The sequence below is a fragment of the Sarcophilus harrisii genome, chromosome 6, assembly GCF_902635505.1.
Source record: "Sarcophilus harrisii chromosome 6, mSarHar1.11, whole genome shotgun sequence".
Lineage (NCBI taxonomy): Eukaryota > Metazoa > Chordata > Mammalia > Dasyuromorphia > Dasyuridae > Sarcophilus > Sarcophilus harrisii.
The window spans coordinates 158332687-158352502 of NC_045431.1; the positions used below are offsets into that span (position 1 = coordinate 158332687).

The 19816-nt window shown below is 34.1% G+C and overlaps 1 protein-coding gene across 11 annotated transcripts in view; it reads right to left on the bottom strand.

Annotated features, from left to right (window-relative positions):
* Positions 1-19816, bottom strand: part of SEC31A (SEC31 homolog A, COPII coat complex component) — a 71578-nt gene that overhangs the window by 32860 nt on the left and 18902 nt on the right. For all 11 annotated transcript variants that reach the window (XM_031942360.1, XM_031942364.1, XM_031942363.1 and 8 more), the window contains exons 11-18: positions 17117-17347; positions 15550-15624; positions 11389-11427; positions 10840-10917; positions 8211-8286; positions 7578-7756; positions 2884-3010; positions 321-466 (exon numbers count right to left, since the gene is read on the bottom strand). In XM_031942360.1, coding sequence (XP_031798220.1) covers positions 321-466; positions 2884-3010; positions 7578-7756; positions 8211-8286; positions 10840-10917; positions 11389-11427; positions 15550-15624; positions 17117-17347 — 951 coding nt within the window. The remainder of the gene's footprint in view (positions 1-320; positions 467-2883; positions 3011-7577; positions 7757-8210; positions 8287-10839; positions 10918-11388; positions 11428-15549; positions 15625-17116; positions 17348-19816) is intronic.

Genomic DNA, 19816 nt, shown 5'->3' on the forward strand with positions numbered 1-19816 from the left:
GTCTTGGTTGAAAATACCTTATATACATAAACCAATCACAAATTCAGGATCTAAATTTAAACCATAATTGTTTTCTTCTGCATAAATTGACACAAAAATCTTAATAAATACTTGCATTTTCAACAGATGAGCAAGCCTCTTATTCCATCTAGAAATAAAATCCCACAAAGAAAACCAAAGTTCAAACTAAAGCATTACAGGGAAGGAGTTTACTCATCAACTACTTGGGGAAAATTTTTTTTTAAAAGACAAAGAAAAACCTTTCATAAAAATACCTATTAACACATGGCATCAATGCCTCCCGCTAAATGGATACTAACCTGAAGTGACAAAGGGTTGCTTCCATCCTGAGCTTTAGTCCAACACGCAACCAGTTTCTCTATATTCCCAGCACAAATATAGCAAAGACATGCCTGGGTCTGCAAAAGAGCATCACCTTCATTCTCAAGCCTGGTGCCCAACAGATCTAAGAAGAAAAAAAGTAAATAACGCATGAGTAGTCTAATTGTAAGAATATTGAAGGGAGACAGTATGAATCAGTACATAGCACCCTGGACATGAAGTCAGGAAGACCAGAGTAAATGTCTCATCTGAGACACGTGCTAGCTATGAAAAGATATAGGCATGATACTTAACCCTCAGTCTCAATTTCCTCATCCATAAAATGGAAATAATAACATCACCTATCTCATAGTGTTGCTGTGAAGATCCAATAATACATCAGGTACTTTGTAAACCTATAAATTTTAGATATTATTATAATTGAAGATGAATTTTCTGCTCAATTATGAATGATTTTGCTATTCTCAGCAATACAATGATCCCATACTACTCTGAAGGATTTAGGATGAAAAGTACTATCTATTTCCAAAGAAAGAACTGATGGAGTCTAAATGCAGATCAAAGCACAATTTTTTACACTTTCCTTATTTTTCTTGGGAGGTTTTTAAAAATTTTTTCTTTTTGTAACATAAGTAATATGAAAATGTTTTCTATGACTTCACATGTATAATCTACATCAAAGTCCTTGCCTTCTCAAAGAGTAGGGAGGAGAGGGAGATAACTTGGAACTCAGATTTTAAAAAACATTTTTTATGTGTAACTGAAAAAAGAATTTTTTTAAAGAGATGAATCTTTGTAACTCATGAAAAGCAAGAAAAAATAAACTCCCAAGGCAGATAATAAATTGAATATAATAAAAAAAAAAGTACATAGGACATTTGATTATTTGAATACATTATTAATTTCCTTTAAATATCTATATATTTCTCTTTTACCAACAAATTTTTATCCAGAAATTCAACATTCATTTGAGAGATATATATATATATATAAAGCATTTGCCATAGTACAGACAAGCAACTGGAGTAGCTCATAATTAATATCCTGCTGTCAAGGAGCTTCCACTCTAGCAAAGAAACTCAGATGACTACAAGAATGAATACAACTAAGAATGTGACAATAACAAATTACATCTATGTAGTGCTTCCAAGTTTACATGAGCTCATTCAATCAAAAAAAATCCATGAGACTGATAAAAGGATTTTGCCAATGAGGAAATGAGGCTCAGAGAAATTCCATGATCTCCCTATAATCACAAAGCTACATACTAAGTGGTAGAACCTCAATTCACCACATCCAGGTCTCTTTTTACTATTTCCACACCATGGCTCTCTCTAGCTGTGCAGTACAGAAATGGATTGTTCTCAGAGCACAAATCAAAGGTGGGCTAGAGGAGTCATGGAAGAGAATAACTATTCTTATTTGGGAGAATCTAGGGAAGGTTTCATGTAGAAAACAGTCTCATTTGAACTGGATCTCAAAGGAGAGGAACCCTTATTTTAGAAATAAGGGTTGTTAGGATTAGCATTTGGATGGAAGTAATAGCATGAGCAAAGCAGAAAACAGAAACAAACTCCAGTTTGGTGAGAGCATACCATATGTATGGGGAATCAAAGCCAGAAAGCCAATCCACTGAAAACACATCCAACTTTCCCCCAAACCAAGGAGATCCCAATCCACAGTAAAGGGACTAAACTTTAGGAAATCAACTGTAGAAGTAAAAAATGAAGATGGCTGAGGCTATATAAAAATTCATATAAACAAAGACTTGGGGGTTTCCTTGGACTGAGTGTTCATGTGAACTGAAGGTCGTCCAGCAATAGGGAAATGAGACTTATACTGGGCTCCAGAGGAGAGAACAAGAATATTTGAATGCAGCAGTTGAGGCAGATAGATCTTCCTAACAATGAGAACTATCCAGCAATGAACAGACTCCCTCACCTGTTAACTAATGTATCTCTTACCGCAGGAGGTCTTCAAACAGGTACAAGTTAAATACAGGTTAGGTCTGTTATAAGGGAGGTGGCTTGTGAGATTGCTTTCTACTCTGAAATGTATTATACTGCTGGAACTCTGAGAAGAGGTTATATGTGAAATCATTGTTATATTCACTTTATTCCACAGCACCTCTTAAGCACTAACTCTATGTATGCAAAGCCCAGCAATAAATCATACAAAAACTTGATAGTGCTGAAGGGAAGGAAAGAGCTTCAGGGACTAAAAGGGGAAGGGGAAACAGGCAAATCCAGGCGCCTGGAGACTCAAAGTTTATGGGAAAAGAGATGAGAGGTAGAATTAAGTCTCAGGAGATGCCTTAGAGAATAGGACTGAAGATACACATAGTCAGTCTTGGCAGAGAGGACAGCTGTCTCTTCTGCTAAGACCAAGTTCAAAAGATGGCTGAGGACAGAGATGAAGACAGAGTAGCAAAAAAGGAAACTTATGATGACATATTACAATATATTAGTATCATATACTGTTATATATACTATAGAGTAACACAGACACTTAATAAAGCTCAGAAAATTATTATTTTCTTACCACAAAGAGCTGAAAATTCATCTGGCCTAGCGTAAGTCAACACAGCAGCTAAAGCTTCTCTCCAGTTCTTAAGGTCGCAGGACTGAACAATCTCTTTCCAATTTTTCATCACCACTGCTGTAATCAACTTGGAAAAAGAAAGTAAAGGGAAAAGTAAATGCCTCCTAAATGCCTAGATCCTCAAGAATTAATATTTTGGAAAAACATGGTATCAATCAATTAATCAGTCAAGTATTTACTAAACACACCTCAAGTGCCAATCCCTGTGCCAGGAGCTGGGGAGACAAATAAAAAGAAGGAAACAATTCCTACCTGAAAGTAGCTCACACTCTAACAGAGAAGATGAGCACATATGAAAACATACATCACATACATACAAATCCATACTAAGCAGTCAAATACAAGACAGCTTAGGAGTGAGGATGGTTCCTAGTTTAGAGATGAGCAAAGTCTTCAGCACAAGATAATGCTTGAACATCATTTGAAGGAAGAGGTAGAATTGAGGAATACACACTCCAGGCAGAGGGTACTACCAGTACAAAAGTATGGAGGGAGGCAATAAAGTGTCATGTGGGAGGAAGAAGGAAGGCCAATTTAGCTGGACTATAGGGTGAAGGAGAAGGGTGTGCATACTTCATGTGGATTAATGCCATGTAATCAAGTTCTAAAATCAAATAATATAAAAGAAGCAAGAACATGGAAAAAACATGCTGAAATAATCAGGATTTTTTGTTTACTATTCTTATAAGAAGCCAGAATAGGAAGAGAAAGAAAACAAACTCCCATTAAACAGTGAGATGGATTAAAGAAAAGGGAGAGTGGTCAAGGTGAAATGGAATCCCAGAAGGCCTTGCCTCACTATAGTTCAGGATTTTTCTCTTCCTCAAAGAATACCTAAAACTTCAGTAAAATAATTCCAAGTTCTGATTATCCTATTTTATTCATTATATCAATTTCCAAGTTGATCCTATATAAACAATAACAAATACATATTTCAAGTAATTTAGAAGACCCTAAATGTGGAAGTCAAGACAGAGTGAAAAATCAACTAACAAATAATTACATAAGCTAAATCATTTCAGCATTGACAGAGAATACCTCAACTTGTATTCTGGGATGGACATCGTCTCTGATAGGGGCCAAGATTATTCATTTCTCTGTTTTATACTTTGTCTGATATAAATTATTAGAGTTCAAAGAAAATGATTATTTTTCTATTATTGTTCTAAAATGGAAAACACCCTGTTGAAAGTGTTTAGAACAGCAGTTTGCTCTATCAAATCAAATGCTTTCAAAAAATCAACAAATAAACACTGACTTTATGATATTGAACACTCTACAGCTATCAGCCAATTGCTTTAAAGAAAAGATGTGATCTCTTGTGCAATGAGAACATCTTCCTGTCCTCTGCTAACACCTCATCAAGGGTTAAGAGACATATAAATTATTTATATAAAAATTTTATAGCAATAAAAAAGGAGACATGTAGGTCCATTCCAAAATCATCATCATATATCATCATATATGGTAACAAGAAGACTATACGATGATCAATTCTGATGGATGTGGCTCTATTCAACAATGAGATGATTCAAACCAATTCCACTTGTTCAGTGATGAAAAGAGCCATCTACATCCAGAGAGACTATGGGAACTGAGTGTGATCCACAACATTGCATTTTCACTCTTTCTGTTGTTTGCTAGCATTTTGTTTTCTTTCTCTTTTTTTTTCTTCCTTCTTGATCTGATTTTTCTTGTGCAGCAAGATAATGTATAAATATGTATACATATATTGGATTTAATATATATTTTAACATATTTAACATGTATAGGACTACCTGTCATCTAGGGGAGAGAATGGGGGAAGGGGGAGAGAATGGGGGAAGGAAGAGAAAATTTATAACAGAAGGTTTTGCAAGGATCAATATTGAAAAGTTACTCATGCATTATGTTTTGTAAATAAAAAGCTTTAATTAAAAAAAAAAAATCAGTGACTCCACAAAAATAAGAGGCATCATATACACAAAAGTTGTGCTTTTTATAGTGTCACAAACAACTACAAATAATGTAGATATTGATGAATGGGGAATGGCTAATAAGCTATGGCATATCAGTGCAACACTATCTCTATGGGACCTGTAAGTGGAAAGCATTAAAGAAAGAGGAAAGGACCTACAAATAAAAATATTTATGGTAGCTTTTTACATAGTGAAAAAGAACTGGAAATGAACTGAACCAGCTATGCCCAGAGAAAGAACTCTGGGTGATGACTAAAAACCATTACATTGAACTCCCAATCCCTATATTTATGCCCACCTGCATTTTTGACTTCCTTCATAAGCTAATTGTACAACATTTCAGAGTCTGATTCTTTTTGTACAGCAAAATAACGGTTTGGTCATGTATACTTATTGTGTATCTAATTTATATTTTAATATATTTAACATCTACTGGTCATCCTGCTATCTGGGGGAGGGGGTGGGGGGTAAGAGGTGAAAAATTGGAACAAGAGGTTTGGCAATTGTTAATGCTGTAAAGTTACCCATGCATATAACCTGTAAATAAAAGGCTATTAAATTAAAAAAAAAAAAAAAAGAAAGAAAAAGAAAAAGAACTGGAAACTAAAGGGGTGCCTACAACTTGAGGCATTGAACACATTAAGGTATGTGAACAAAATAAAATTACATGTAACAAGAACTTCATGAGGAGGGAAAAGAACAGGATTAGAACAATTTAGGGCAAAACAATAACACTGTATAAACAACTCTGAAAGATTTAAGAATTCTAATGAATGCAATAATCTGCCATTATTCCAGAAGACTGATGATGATTTGTTACCTACTTCCTGACAGAGAGGTAATGGGAGTCAAGATGAAGAATAAGATACACATTTTTGGATATAGACAAGTGAAGGAATTTGTTTCCTTTGAATTTCATATCTGGTACAAGGATTTTCTTTTTAAAAATAAATTGAAAATGAAAACAAAATGCAAAAGAAAGAATTTAACTGTGCTGTAAGAAATGATTAATTAACAAAAGTACAGAAACATTGAAAGAGTTACTTGAATTGATACAAAATCAAAGTAGTCTGAGCCAAGAAAAGAATATACGATCTAACTACACCAATGCAAAATAAAGCACCCTAAAATACCTGCAACAATTGCAAATAAATTTTGAGAAAATATATATAAGACCAAGTTTGGACCCAATGCAGACACCGCCTCCTGCTCCAAAAGAGAGGTGGGAGTTCCAAAGGCATGGAACTTTTTTGGATATGTTGGTTCATTTTACAGATTTTTTTTTCTCCCTCTTTTTTTCAGAAAATGTTTTGTTATACAAGATGGCTCTCAGATGAAAAGAATATAGGTGGAAATGCAGGCTATTTAAAAACAAAAGATACCAATAAAGATCTATTTTTTAGATGAAATAAAATCCTCTTCAGAGATCACAGCCTATCAAAAGGTGAAACTGATAAGTCAAATAATGAAAACTACTAAAAAATTCATATACATAAATAAAATTTTCTATATTTAAGAAAATACTTCCTATAAAAGTTAGTTCTGGACAATCCATAAAATAGCATTATTTTATGGAGCTAGATCCTAATAAGACATATAACTGTAGAGGGTTGAGGGGAACTCTTTTTAAAGCAAGACTTTATAATAAACATCTCAATGAGTTTTCTTTTATAATGTATATGTATATGTGTATTGAATGTACACACAAACACGTACTGGAAGGGAGAAATTGAGCTTGAAATAATACTAGGAAGTCACTCTTCACATTTGGCTTATTCAGCGTGGCTATTATTTTAGATAAAGTTCATTACAATGAATTTTAGAATATTTAAAAAATATTTTAAGGGGATTTAGCTACAAAGAATTAACTGCTAAAACTGTAATCTCTGATCTATAGGAGGACCTTGTGTGTTGAAATACCGCTGATAATGAGATTTTTGTGGCAAAGCAAGTGAAATAGGGAAAGGGGAAGCTTCACCAAATTACCCATGTTCCTGGAATCTCCCAATATGGCATTCTGTTTTGATGGTCATTTTGGGGATTAAGACAGTTTAAAAATTGTAGGTGGCATGTCAGATTGCTTGCTGTCTTGGGGGGGAAGGAGAAAAGAGGAGAGAAATTTGAAGCATAGGTTTTGCAGAGGTGGATGTTGAGGACTATCTTTGCATGTATCTGGAAAAATAAAATACTATTAAAAAAGCTCAGCTACCCTTCCTTCAGCTCTGCTCTTTTCACCTACATCAATAATAAAATTACAGAGCATGACTGAGAACAAGAAGAGAAAGAAATATTTCTCACATAGTTGTGATCAAATCACCTAAGTGATACTTCAAAAAGGGACTGTTCTTTATAATAGCATTCCTCACTATTTTACACCAACATTCACACTACTAAAATTACTTGGGCTAAAAACCCTAAAGTTTAATTGTCTTTTAAGAAACTATTTTCCTCTTCTCATAGTTAACATTTTTATAGTTTAGGAAGGAAAAATAATCTAAAAAAAAAAAAAAAAAAAAGTAGTAATCTTACAACACGCTAACATGATATTATTCTTCAAATCAAATGAAAAAGAAAATTCAAAAAACAAAGGGAAAGATAGATGTTTGATTATGGTACTTATAATAAAAAGAGAGTGAGAGATTTTATTTCATCTTTTATCTAGTTAAAAATACATACCCTGGTAATTTTGCTTTGAGTTTTTGCGAAGTATTTTTTCTGAGTTCGAGCCAAGAGCTCTTGTCCACCTGCTATGGCCAATATGATGGCATCTGCCATGCGGTTATCATGTAAACAAAGGTCAACTGCACTTTCAAAATTACCAGTCAGCAAAGCCTGCGTAATTAAGCCATCAATATCTGTAATAGGGAAATAAAACCATCAAATTAAATTAGGTTTAGCATTAAACATACCAATCTGTGTTTTGAAGACAATGTGGGAAAATACATTATAATTAGGCCTATTCATTTTCTCTCTCATAAACATATACACACAAATGATAGGAAATATTTATATTTTTGGAATTTAATTAATTCAAGAACATTTTAGTAAGTTTTAAGAAAAGTAAAATATTTTTCTACTCTGGCCATATTTAAACAGTTTTGTAAGAACTTTTAAGAATATATATTATCCGGGACTTTGGCCACAAGTAAATAATTTATGGAATAATAACAACACATCAACTAATAATGGATATTTTCCCTTCTGTCCCTTATGCCAACTATACCAATTCTCAGGATAGGAAACAATATTTCCACTGGAAAAAGCAAAATATTTAAATTCTAACTGAAAACAAAACAAATATGCATTTACCTCCACTGACAGAAATATTAAATGTTCCTCCACTTGACAGAGAAATTTCAGTCTCTTGATTTTCCTCTTTGGTGATCTTAAAGACAGAGGGAAAAGGATATAACTTAGTGGAAAAATAGCTATGAACACAACTACTGTAAGTAATATAAAAGTATATGACTATGTATATAATTCAATGATTGAGCAGGTTCTCCCTAAGAATATGTCACTTTGCATCAGTGCAAAGAGAAAGGAAATCTGTCGCTTCCAGTCTAGGACTATTAAGCCAAGCCTGCTTCCTCAACAGTAAAATGGTATAGTAAAAATCTAGTGATCTAATGTTCATGAGAATGGTCCATGAAAATATAAAAGGAAATAGAAATGTCAATAATCATTTTTCTTATTTCCCATAATTGTCATTCTCTGATCAAGATCAAGAAGCTTCAGTCTGAGGTGCTTCCTGGCTCCCCTTTGCCTTTAGGATAACATATAAAGTTCACTGTCTGGCATTTAAAACATTTTGCCACAACGGTGTCAAATAGAGGAGGAATACTGTGGGAAATGTAGAAAGATCAACAAAAATTATTTTTAATAAGAGTGAATTAAAGTTACAAATTCTCTTGTTCATAAAAAAAGGAAAACTTAACAAATTTGATCTTTACATGGGGAAAAGGAATGAGCTATAAAATGAAGTAGGGAAAGGTAAAATAACTAAAAGTATAAACAAAATGTCATTTCCTCTCTCCTTCTACATCCCCAGCAGTCAATGGCCATGCTTTTTACTGCATGACTGTGGGATAATCACATAAAAACTCAGTTCTCACTGGATTCGATACCCTCTGTCTGGTCTGTTCAGGTTTAAGTCACAGGCTTAACAGTGAAGGATATTTTGGAGTCAGTTCCAATCAAAGTCCCCTCAACTCATAATTGTAAAACTAAAATTCAATGATTAGAGAATAATGAAATCTCATTTCTCATATTCCCCCACCTAAAGATAAACAAAAAAGAACTTTAAAAAAAATCAGAGAATATTAATTTAAGTTGGTTATTTAAAGTTAATTTTCACTGAGATTTATTTACTTGACCAGGTCTTATTTTGGATCAAAAGACTAGAAGGAAAAAAATGACATTTCTTTGAGAAGATAATGTAACTATAATAAGATAAACTTATAAAAATAAAATAAGTTTTATTTTATTAAAAGAAAACAAAGTAAATGAAAGGACTATCCATCCATGGATCAAAAAGAGCATAAAGTTACAGAAAAGTTTTCTATGAGAGATTTTCTTTTGAGAGCTATGATGATCTCTCTCTCTCTCACACACATACACGCGCACACACACACACACGCACATGGGAGCAGAACATCTTTTTTCTTCCTAGATAAAAGAATAGTAAAGTAAAATTAGGACTTCATGAATTCATCTTTAATTCAAAGAAAAACTGGGCTGGAAATTACTTTTGTAAAATCTATAGGTAAAGAAAAGTACTTTCAAGATAAATTAATAGTCTAATAAGATGTTAAGGAATCTTAATACATAAAATGTTTTCAAGTACTATGGAAAATGCCCATTTACAATAATACTGTACTAACTACCTGTTTATTGCCTATTTACTTAAATCTCCCCAAATAATACTATATTTACTAACAATTATTTAGCTTCCTGGTTTTAAATACTTGAAAGTAATTTTTTTTAAACAGCTTTTAGAATAATCTATAAATTAACCTGTTTCCCACACAAATTCCCCCCTGCCCTGATTTAACAGTTACAAAATTCACTGACCATCATCACTGATCATATTGTCAAAACTTGACTCAAAGTACTATGAAAAAGTGAAGGTAAAGGGAGAAACAAATATTGAGACCAACTTTACAGGATAAAACATCTGAAATCAAAATGTTTCTGATATCAAATACAGGGAGAAAAATGTAAATGAAAGGACTGTCTAGTCATGGGTCTAAAAAAGCATAAAACATACAGAAAAGCTTTCTCCTCCTTTCTTCACAACAATTACAATACGGGAGACACAAGTTAGTAAATTTGCCTTTCCCTGGACTCCACAATGGAGCACCAATTCAAGGACTTAATCCTCTATCAACTATACTCTACATACAGAGCCAAGGAGGAGAGAAGACACTTAATCCTTTAAGAGACAATATGGTTTAAAAGAAAAAACACTTCCCAATGCAGCTCTACCCCTTCTCTGCCTATGAGACCACGGGAAAGTCCCTTACTTTTTGCAGGCTTCCATTTGTTCATATATAAAGTAAAAGTGGATTGGACTAACCAACCTCCAAGATTTCTTTTCAGTTCTTTAACTATGATCTTATGAACTTCATATTCAATGCCAACAGACTATTGTGAATTGTGTATTTTTCATTCTGATATTCTGATGTATCTACTGCACCACAATCTTAGTTCAAATGATGCTTATGGTACATATACTCTTAGAAAAATGGTCACAGAATTATAGGAATGCATAAAATCCTCAGTCTGAGGGCATGACACTGGAATCTAGCAAAACACATAAATGTTTGAACTTCTACAACTGCACATATGAATCAGAAAAACATGAGTTTCAAGCTAGGCAATTATGAGATGCACTCAGGAAATACATATCCAACAATCAGAAACAAATAAAAATAAATACCTCTCCAAAAAAGTTCTCTTCAGCAGCATGGCTCTCTTGACCATCACTTGGTGCCAACTGGTCAGAATCTTTGAGAACCTTTAGCAGAGGAAATAAGCACAGCAAGAGTTGAGAGAATGTAAGCATTAAAGAATATGAGTAAACAAAGAATCCAAAAGACCTAACAAAATTCAGAATAAGTTTACCCATAAAAAGCAACAGGAAATGATTTTAATTTGAAACAATTAATTACTGGCAATGAAAATATAATGATAATAATGATAACAAACAATTAACATCCTTCTTCTCAGTCTATGGCTCAGCTCCAAATACCTGCAAGCTTACAAATATATTAAATACTAATTTGTAGTTATTTCTCTTCTGACAGAGTTAGTACAATTCAAAGAGCAAGATAAAATGTCTTAATCAAAAAATTATAACTCTGAACTAAACTTTTCAAAGCAAGATATAGTCTGTCACTTATGGTACAGAAGAAGAGACAAAAATGCATCTTGCTCTTCCATTAAAGATAAAGAACTAAAAGATAAAAGTTGTTTTTGGTTCTCTTACCAGTTCAGGGCCTTCACCTTTCTTCAGAGCTAAAGCAATCTGAAACAAAACAAAAAATATATCAAGTAGGGTTTTGTTGCACTATAGAAAAACTTCACATTTTATAACGTATTTTTTTTTAATTTTGTGAGACAATTAAGTTTAAGTACTTGCACAGCTAGGAAGTATCAAGTGTCTGATGCCATATTTGAACTCTGGTCCTAAAAGTACTTGCATAGCTAGTAAATATCAAGTGTCTGATGCCATATTAGAACTCTGGTCCTCCAGATTCCAGGAATGGGGCTCCATCCAATATGCCACTTCCCTTGCTGCTCCTCTTATTAAATTCTTAATGGCAAAATAATCCAGAATGTTTAAACAAAGAAAAGAATGTGTTTTAGATTTTTACAAAACAATTTTTGAAAATTGGTTAATGATATTATTTTAATTTATATGAAATCCGACAGGCTAACCCTCCCTGCTGTTTAATCATTAAAACAGACATTTTTCTCTATGCTTTTTATTTTAAATAAAACTAATTAATTTTTGGTACCCATGCTGCAAAAACTGGAGCCATTGTGAAATCAGGATATATTTTGACTTAGAATTTTTATTCCCTTCATCATTGGCTACCTGTAATACCTTTATACTAATTTAGTGTCCATCTTTTTGTTTGTTTGTTTTACTGAGGTAATTGAGGTTAAGTGACTTGCCCAGGGTCACACAGCTAGGCAGTGTTAAGTGTCTGAGGCCAGATTTGGACTCAGATCTTCCTGAATTCAGAGCTGGTCCTCTTTTCATTACCATCTAACTGCCCCCATTTTTTTTGCAAAACCCAAAGAAAGTGACTATCTAGTATTAAAAACACTTTGACTGCTTAATCAATATTAAGTGTGTTGCTAAAATGAGAAGAAAAAACATAAGTGAAAAATAAACCCATATATACCAATGACCTAATTTCTTAATGTTCATCTTCTATGATGCTATCATCCTATTCTATAACTATCATTTACAAAAAAATAAAAATAACAAGGCTATCTTGCAATATTTAATGCCAATTAATCACACTAGTCAAAATTGAAGTGCTATCAAATATAATTTAAAGTGCAAATCTGGCATACCTTACTAAATCAAACTGAAAGACTTGAGAAGTAAGTAGTTCTAACAGTACTGAGAAAGATGAGGAGATTTTTCCTTACAGATTCTGAAGCTATTTGTTGTTGCTGTTGTTCAGTCATTCAATTGTGTCAGGTGCTACGTGACCCCATAGACTTTTGTCCATTGAGTTTTCTTGGCAAAGATCTTGGAATGGTTTGCTATTTCCTTCTCCAGTGTGTCCCCATTTTACAAACATGTAGCTGAAGTAAATAGGGCTAAGTGATTTGCCCTGGGTTATGCAGCTAATAAGTATCTGAGGCAGGATCCCAACTCAGATCTTCCTGACTCTAGGTCTGGTGCTCTATTCCAGTGCATCACTTACTTCACTGGAGCTATCTACAGCATGGGGAAAGCATCCCATAGATTAAAGTATTTAATGAGATTAACAAGTCAATGTCTTTGAGGTACATATTCTTCAAACAGATTCTTCAAGGTTGGTTCCAAAAAAGGAAATATGAGAAGACAATGCCCCTGGGGTCAATGGGTGTGGAGCACTGTGTAAAGTGTCAGATTTTTAAAAAGTTGATTGGTTTTGCTGATTTTTTTCTCTCTTCCTTCTCTCTCTTTTTTAAAAAAAATTCTTTGTTACAAGGGATGATTCTCTGGGAAGGAAAGGGAGAAAGACATGGGGGAAATCTAGGTGACAGAAAAATAACAAGCATAAATAAAAAAAAAAATGTTTTTTTAAGAAAATAAACTCTACTTACCATACAAAATCCAGGTTTAGCATTTCAAATCTTAATTCAACTAAGTCAATGTTTTTTTTGGCGCAGTAACCAAGGCATACTAGCATTGATGGGTTTTCAGTAAAAAAAAAAAAAAAATCCTCTGTCTACAGAGGAAACGGGACATTAAAACTCTAAAATGAAAAAGTAACAAATTTGTATGACAACTAGAAAATTCTTCTCTATTACTTCCTCTTTTACCTTTTTAAAAAAAAAAAAACTTGAAAGTTCTTTTCCACAATACATGTGCTGCTGTTGATATCCTAACTTGACCGTAAATTCTTATGTCAGGAATAGAAGAAATTCTACTAATTCTGTAATTTCACCACCAAGTATTACCATTAAACTGCAAACATTCTTTATGAAATAATTGGCCTGACAACAACGTTGGCTTAAAATCACTCATTTGCCCTTTCCTGACAATACCACCAAGCACATATAATTCTATTTACTGAACACAGTGAAAAGCTATTAGAAGCAATGAGGATACAAAATGTAAGAGGAGGAAAAATGTGCACAGAACTATTGCATTTTCATTAATTATAAAAGAAAGAATAGAGAACTGATTAAATGTTCTCGGTAATGAACAAAAACAGAGAAGCCACTAAAACATGGTCTTTGCAGTCTTAATGACAGAATATCAGCAAATCAACGCGGATTTCGTAAAGAGGAGAGGAATATTCTGCTCCTCAGCTGGTTTAATGAACCTGTCCTATAACTTTAAACCTGGGAATCAGCAGGAACAAAATACAAACCAAGTCTCTAAAAGTCTTTAATGGTGAAATACAGCAATTTGGGGGGGGGAGGGGGGGGGAGACAGGGGAGGAGGAATGACAGCTTTAGAAAAGCTGGTGTTACCTGGAGAGGAGAGCTGCACAAAGATTAGCTATCTAGCTAGCCCCTCTTCTCCTTACAAGGATGCAGAATCAGAATGCTATTTTCTGCATGGTTTTCCCAGATCAAGAATTTGTGTGTGTGTGAATTTTAAACAACAACTTGATATTCAAAATTTCTATAACCCATAGATTGCAAGACTCCTCTCCTAAGTACACAGGTTTTAACTCCATATCCTTTCCTTCTATGATTTTTATCCTTTCCAAAATCTTTATTTTAATCTCAGTACTGACTGCATAATTGTAAAACATTGGATAATTGTGAAAAGGACAATCAATACCATGTTCATTCAGGATTCCAGTGGACCAATAATGAAACATACTATCCACAACAAAGTGATGGATTTAATATACACTACTGTGCTAATTAAAAAAGTATCTTCCTCTTTATTTCAGTGTGAGGAATGGTAGGAAGAAGAGAAAATAGACTTTTGTTCACTAAAATAAAATTTTTTTTTAAAGAAGTGAGTGTTACAAGTATGGAATATTTCAAGAACTTTCAGATAGGGTCCCTGTATTGTCAGTTTTCCTTTTTTGTTTTATTTTATTAGAAGAGACCTCTCACTATATGTTTGTAATGTAAATATAAAATACATCAATAATTTTTTTTTAAAAAATGGAGTGTGCAGGCCATGCATCCTCCATATCAGCCAACAGATTAGCACATTTCCTTGTCTAGGCACATATCTGTCTGATGAAATTCTTGCTGGGTAGGAGTAGGAGAGAAAGAAGGGAGGTGAGAGAGGAGGCAGTCAGGGGTAAATGACTTGCCTAAGGTCACACTGCTCATAACTGGCTGAGGCCAAAATTGAACTCAGGTTCTCCTGACTCCAAGGTTGGTGCTCTATCTACTGGGCTGCCTAGCTGCCCCTTATCTGATGAAATTTTGTACCCAATGCTTCTTGTACAATTCTTTGCCAGAAACATGCTAGAGTTTACTGATGTATCAGTATACATGGGTCTTTTCTGCCAAGAATAATGGTGTGAAAAAGATGAGCTCTTATTCTTAAAAACAATACACAATTTCTCAAAGGCAGTTGTGCCCAATCTTCTTGGATTTAATTCTAGCCGTCTAGTCAGCTAATTGTCCATAAAAAGTATCTGTGCAAGATAAAGGAACTGATGTTCATTCATTCAGAGAGTCAAGTGAAGAACCAATCAATGATCCCGTTTAGGAATCTCTCAAGTGTTTTAAGGCTTGAAACAATCAGATTTAGCTCATCTGCAAACAGAAGAACTGCAATCTTTTTGGAAACCCTTTCTTTATTTGGACTTTCCATTGTATAGTCTCTTCATGACAATTTGTGCCTTGCTTGACATTAATAAATCACAGTGTTACAGGACAAGTCTGACTTAAATTTTACATATGCCTAAGTACATCTTTTTAAAATTTTCCTTACACCTACCTTTTTCCCCAGGTCTTCTTTCCTGTATCCCAAAAGTTCAAGGTATTTTCCACGAGAATCATCTTCAAAATTTACCTTTTAAGAAATAAAACACATCATCATAGTAAAATCAGTATTTAAAAATCTTCATTTTCATGAAAATCAATCTAATGCTATAGTATATCTTTTTAATTGTTTAAAATCAATTGCAATGGCTCTTTTTTGCAGTGGCAAGGAATCAGAAATGGAGAGGATGGCCACAAATTGGGGAATGGCTGAATAAATTATGTTATATGAATGTAATGAAATATTATTGTTCTAAAAGAAATAATATAAGCAAGCTGATTTCAGAAAAGTCTGGAAAGACTTACATGAACTAATACTGAGTTGAGTGAGAACAATCAGGAGAACACTGTACACAGAAACAGCAAGGTTTTTGATGATTAACTATGATAGACAACTCTTCTCTGCAATGCAATGATCCAAGACAATTTCAATAGACTTGGGATGAAAAATATCATCCACATTCAGAGACGATGAAAACTGAAAGTGGATCAAAGCATACTATTTTTATTTAGTTAGTTTTTTCCCTTTCTTGTGTTTTTTCCCTTTTGTTCTGATTTCTCTTTCACAACATGACTAATATGGAAATATGTTTTAAATGATTGTACATATATAATTTATATCATTCTTCTTGCTGTCTTGGGGAGGAAAGATAAAAAAGGAAAAAAATATGCAACTCAAAATCTTACAAAAAGAAATGCTGAAAGCTATTTTTACATATAATTGGAAAAATAAAATACTAATAAGTAAAATAAATTATAATGAATACACAAAAGGCATCAACAATTTTGGAAATATAATTAGAAGACTTGCACACACTTAATATTGCTATCTTGGGAAATGGGGAGGGGAAAGTAGAGAGAGAAAAATTTGGAACATGAGGCTTTTTCAAGGTGAATGTTGAAAACTGTCTTTGCATGTATTTAGAAAAATAAAATAACATTAAAAATAAAAATAAGAAAACAAAAATACAAAAGGAATTGATTTTTTAACAAAATATCTGATCAAATACACATGTTTATTAAGGAATTATTAATCAGATCTGAAGAAAGTAAACACTACATATAATGAAACAAGAATAAAATTCAAATAATAGCCAAAAAAAAAAAAGTTGGCACAATAGCTTTAGAGAACAATCCTCAATTAAGCATTTTCTCTGACCCTTAACAAAATATAAAAAATTGTACAAATATAAAATATCTGGAACCACTACCTCTATCCCTCTATCTCTATATAACTGAACACCGAGTTATATAACTCAAAAGTAAATCTCACAATAAATGCAAAGCAAAATCATTTTTTTAATCACTCAAACTCTGAAGATACCCCCCCCCCTTAAAGCTATAAGAGTTACCCATAAGACTCCTAAAACTCTAACTCTAGAATTTTGTTGATAGATAGCTTATAATACTTTGTTGAACAGTTATTATGAAGGCAGAATAGTAAAATCAATGAATGTGCTCAAGGTCACAGGCAATCAATTAATTAGAGATGATGCAAGAATGAGCTGGAGGGTAAATTTTACCTTCAAAAAAGACCACACATTTTTCTCAAAGTCAGTCTGTGAAGCATCAATTTTTTTCTGGCAGTAGCTGACAAAGCCTTGTGACTGCACAACTTGCTGAAGGTAATCAGAGCGCAGGAGGAATTCCTTTTCTGTGACCACCTGGCTGATGTGCACCTGGTGGCGCTGGAGCTGCTGCTCTGCTCCTGGCTGCGGCTTCATGCTCTCAAAAGTCACTAGCTTGCCTCCAAACTATAAAAATACAAAGAAAAACTTACAAAAACATTGATACCAACAACAACAACAATAATCATTTCCCCTATCAAGGTTGTAAGAACTTTAGTGATGTAAATATACCAACATGGACCTTAGACAATTCATGATCACTAACACTAAACTTCAGAGTTTGTCGCTGTTCATCGAAGGCCCAGATCTTTTCAAACTGCTGCCTTAGTCATCCCAGCTAGTATTGTAGAGTTACTTTTCTAAATCCAACTCTAGAATGTTACATTCCTCCCTACTGCCTTTTACCTAATTACACTGATCTCAATACGCTAGTCTGCAAACATCTTTTTTAATTTTGATCATCACAGGGTATGAGTGATCACCCCCTATTAACTCTGTGTAATTTGCAACAGGCGGAGAACTTTGTCTAAGTCCTAGCCAAGTCACTGATACAAATGTCACACAACCTAAAAGTCACACTCAGATCCCAAGGGGCACTCCTGCCTCCTTCCGATCTCCTAACACTGGACCAGACAAGACAACTCAAAGTCTGGCCACTCTAAATTCATCTGGTTGTACATTTCTTAAGGGCAAGGATGGTTTCTTCTACTTTTTGTATCTTAGGTCCTTTAGCATAGTACTCGCATACAATAGGTGCTTAATAGGGTAACCTGATCTCCTCCAGTGGTTCTCAAAGTATGGTCCAGAGCAGCCTGAGAATCTCTGAAATCCTTTCAGAGAGTTCACAAATTCATAATTAGTTTTTATTTTTAATGTGATCAATATCTATAACTATAACCCACATAAACAAAAACTCTTTGGACAGATCCTCAATTGTTTTTAATAGGCTAAAGATATTGAGAACAAAAGTTTGAGGACCACTGTGCTAGACCATTTCATCTAAATTCATACCTTTCTCACCAAAAAGCATGAAATAATTTACCAAAGGCTTTGGCAAAATATAGGTAAATGCAGAATGCCTCTGATCATCCAATTTAGTAACCCTGTCCAAAAAGGAAAAGAGATAAATCTGGGATGTCTTGTTTTTGAAAAAAAGATCTTCTTTTGTGATCATTGAACAGAGGAGTTTGAAGGATAGAGATTCTTGAGAGAAGATTCACTTGGAAAAAACTTCACAAAAGAAATGGGACTTAAAAGAAAAGCCTAGAAGGATAAGCAGAATTCTGATAAGTGAGGAAAGAATGGTAGTGGAATGTAAGTAAGTGCTATGTAAATATTAGTTATTATTAGGAAGGCACGTTCAGTAGGAGGAAAGACATAAGCAAAACTGTTAGTTTTAATACAGGCAGTATTTTCAGATACATTCAATCAGTCTTATTAGAGTAAACATGTAGAGGAAACAATGGGAAATAAGGCTGGAGTCAGACAGCTATGACTTTCAAGATCCATTTATAAAACACCTACTATTTATAAAACACCTACCATCATAGACTCTAAGGAGACAAAGACAAAAACAAACTAATAGTTAACCTCTAGGACTTCACATCCTTTTTTAGGGGATAACATAATAAAATTCATACAAAAACATACATCAGATTCAAGGTAACCTGAGGAATGGAAGAAAGGATAAAATATCTAAGGATACCTGAACAGGCATCATACTAAAGTTGGTGTTTGCACTAAGTCTTCAAAGACAAAAGGGGTTCCAAGATGTGAAGAAGGAAAAAAGTAAGTTTCAGGCACAGTGGACACTAAAGCAAAGGCATAAGATAAGAGATGGAAGGAAGAATGAGAATAATTGATATAGCATTTACTATATGTCAGGCACTGTGCTTTGGTCCTCACAAATATCATCTCAGTTTAGCAATACTAATATGTAGATGCTGTTACTGTCCCCATTTTACAGACAAGGAAACTGAGGCAGACAATAATGAAGTGACATGCCCAGGATCCAAGCAGGTGTCTGAGGATTGATTTGAATTCAAGTTTTCCTGACTCCAGCAGAGTACCCTATGCATTGTGGTGCCCCTTGCTGACTTCATTAAGGAGCTACCAGAAGGCCAGACTGTTTGAAGTCGAGTGACACATAAAGCTGGAACAGGAGAGGAGGGTCCAGTTGTAAAAACCTGAAGGCAACTGTATGGAAGAATGATTTGGCCTGACTAGACTTCCCAGGACAGAACTAGAAGCAATAAGAGCAAAAGCAATACTTAGGCTGGACATAAGAAAAATCTTCCTGAGAACCAGAGCTGTGCTGAAGTTCTCAGCACAGAGAACTATGCAGGTTGCCTTGGGAGCTTGCGGCTCTTTATTAGAAGTCCATTTTCAGACACAGGTGGAACTAGATGCTCTCCAGCATGGTGTGATGATAGGTTATCCTGAAGGATTCAAAACAGGTAAGTAATACAATCCATGAAGTGTATTTTAGATGTCTGTTGATGAATTTGCTTCAACAAGACAATCGTGCTGCAGCGAAGTGTCAAAAGGAACAAGGAAATAGTACACAGGGAGCCCAGCAAGGTGCAGAAGTAAGCT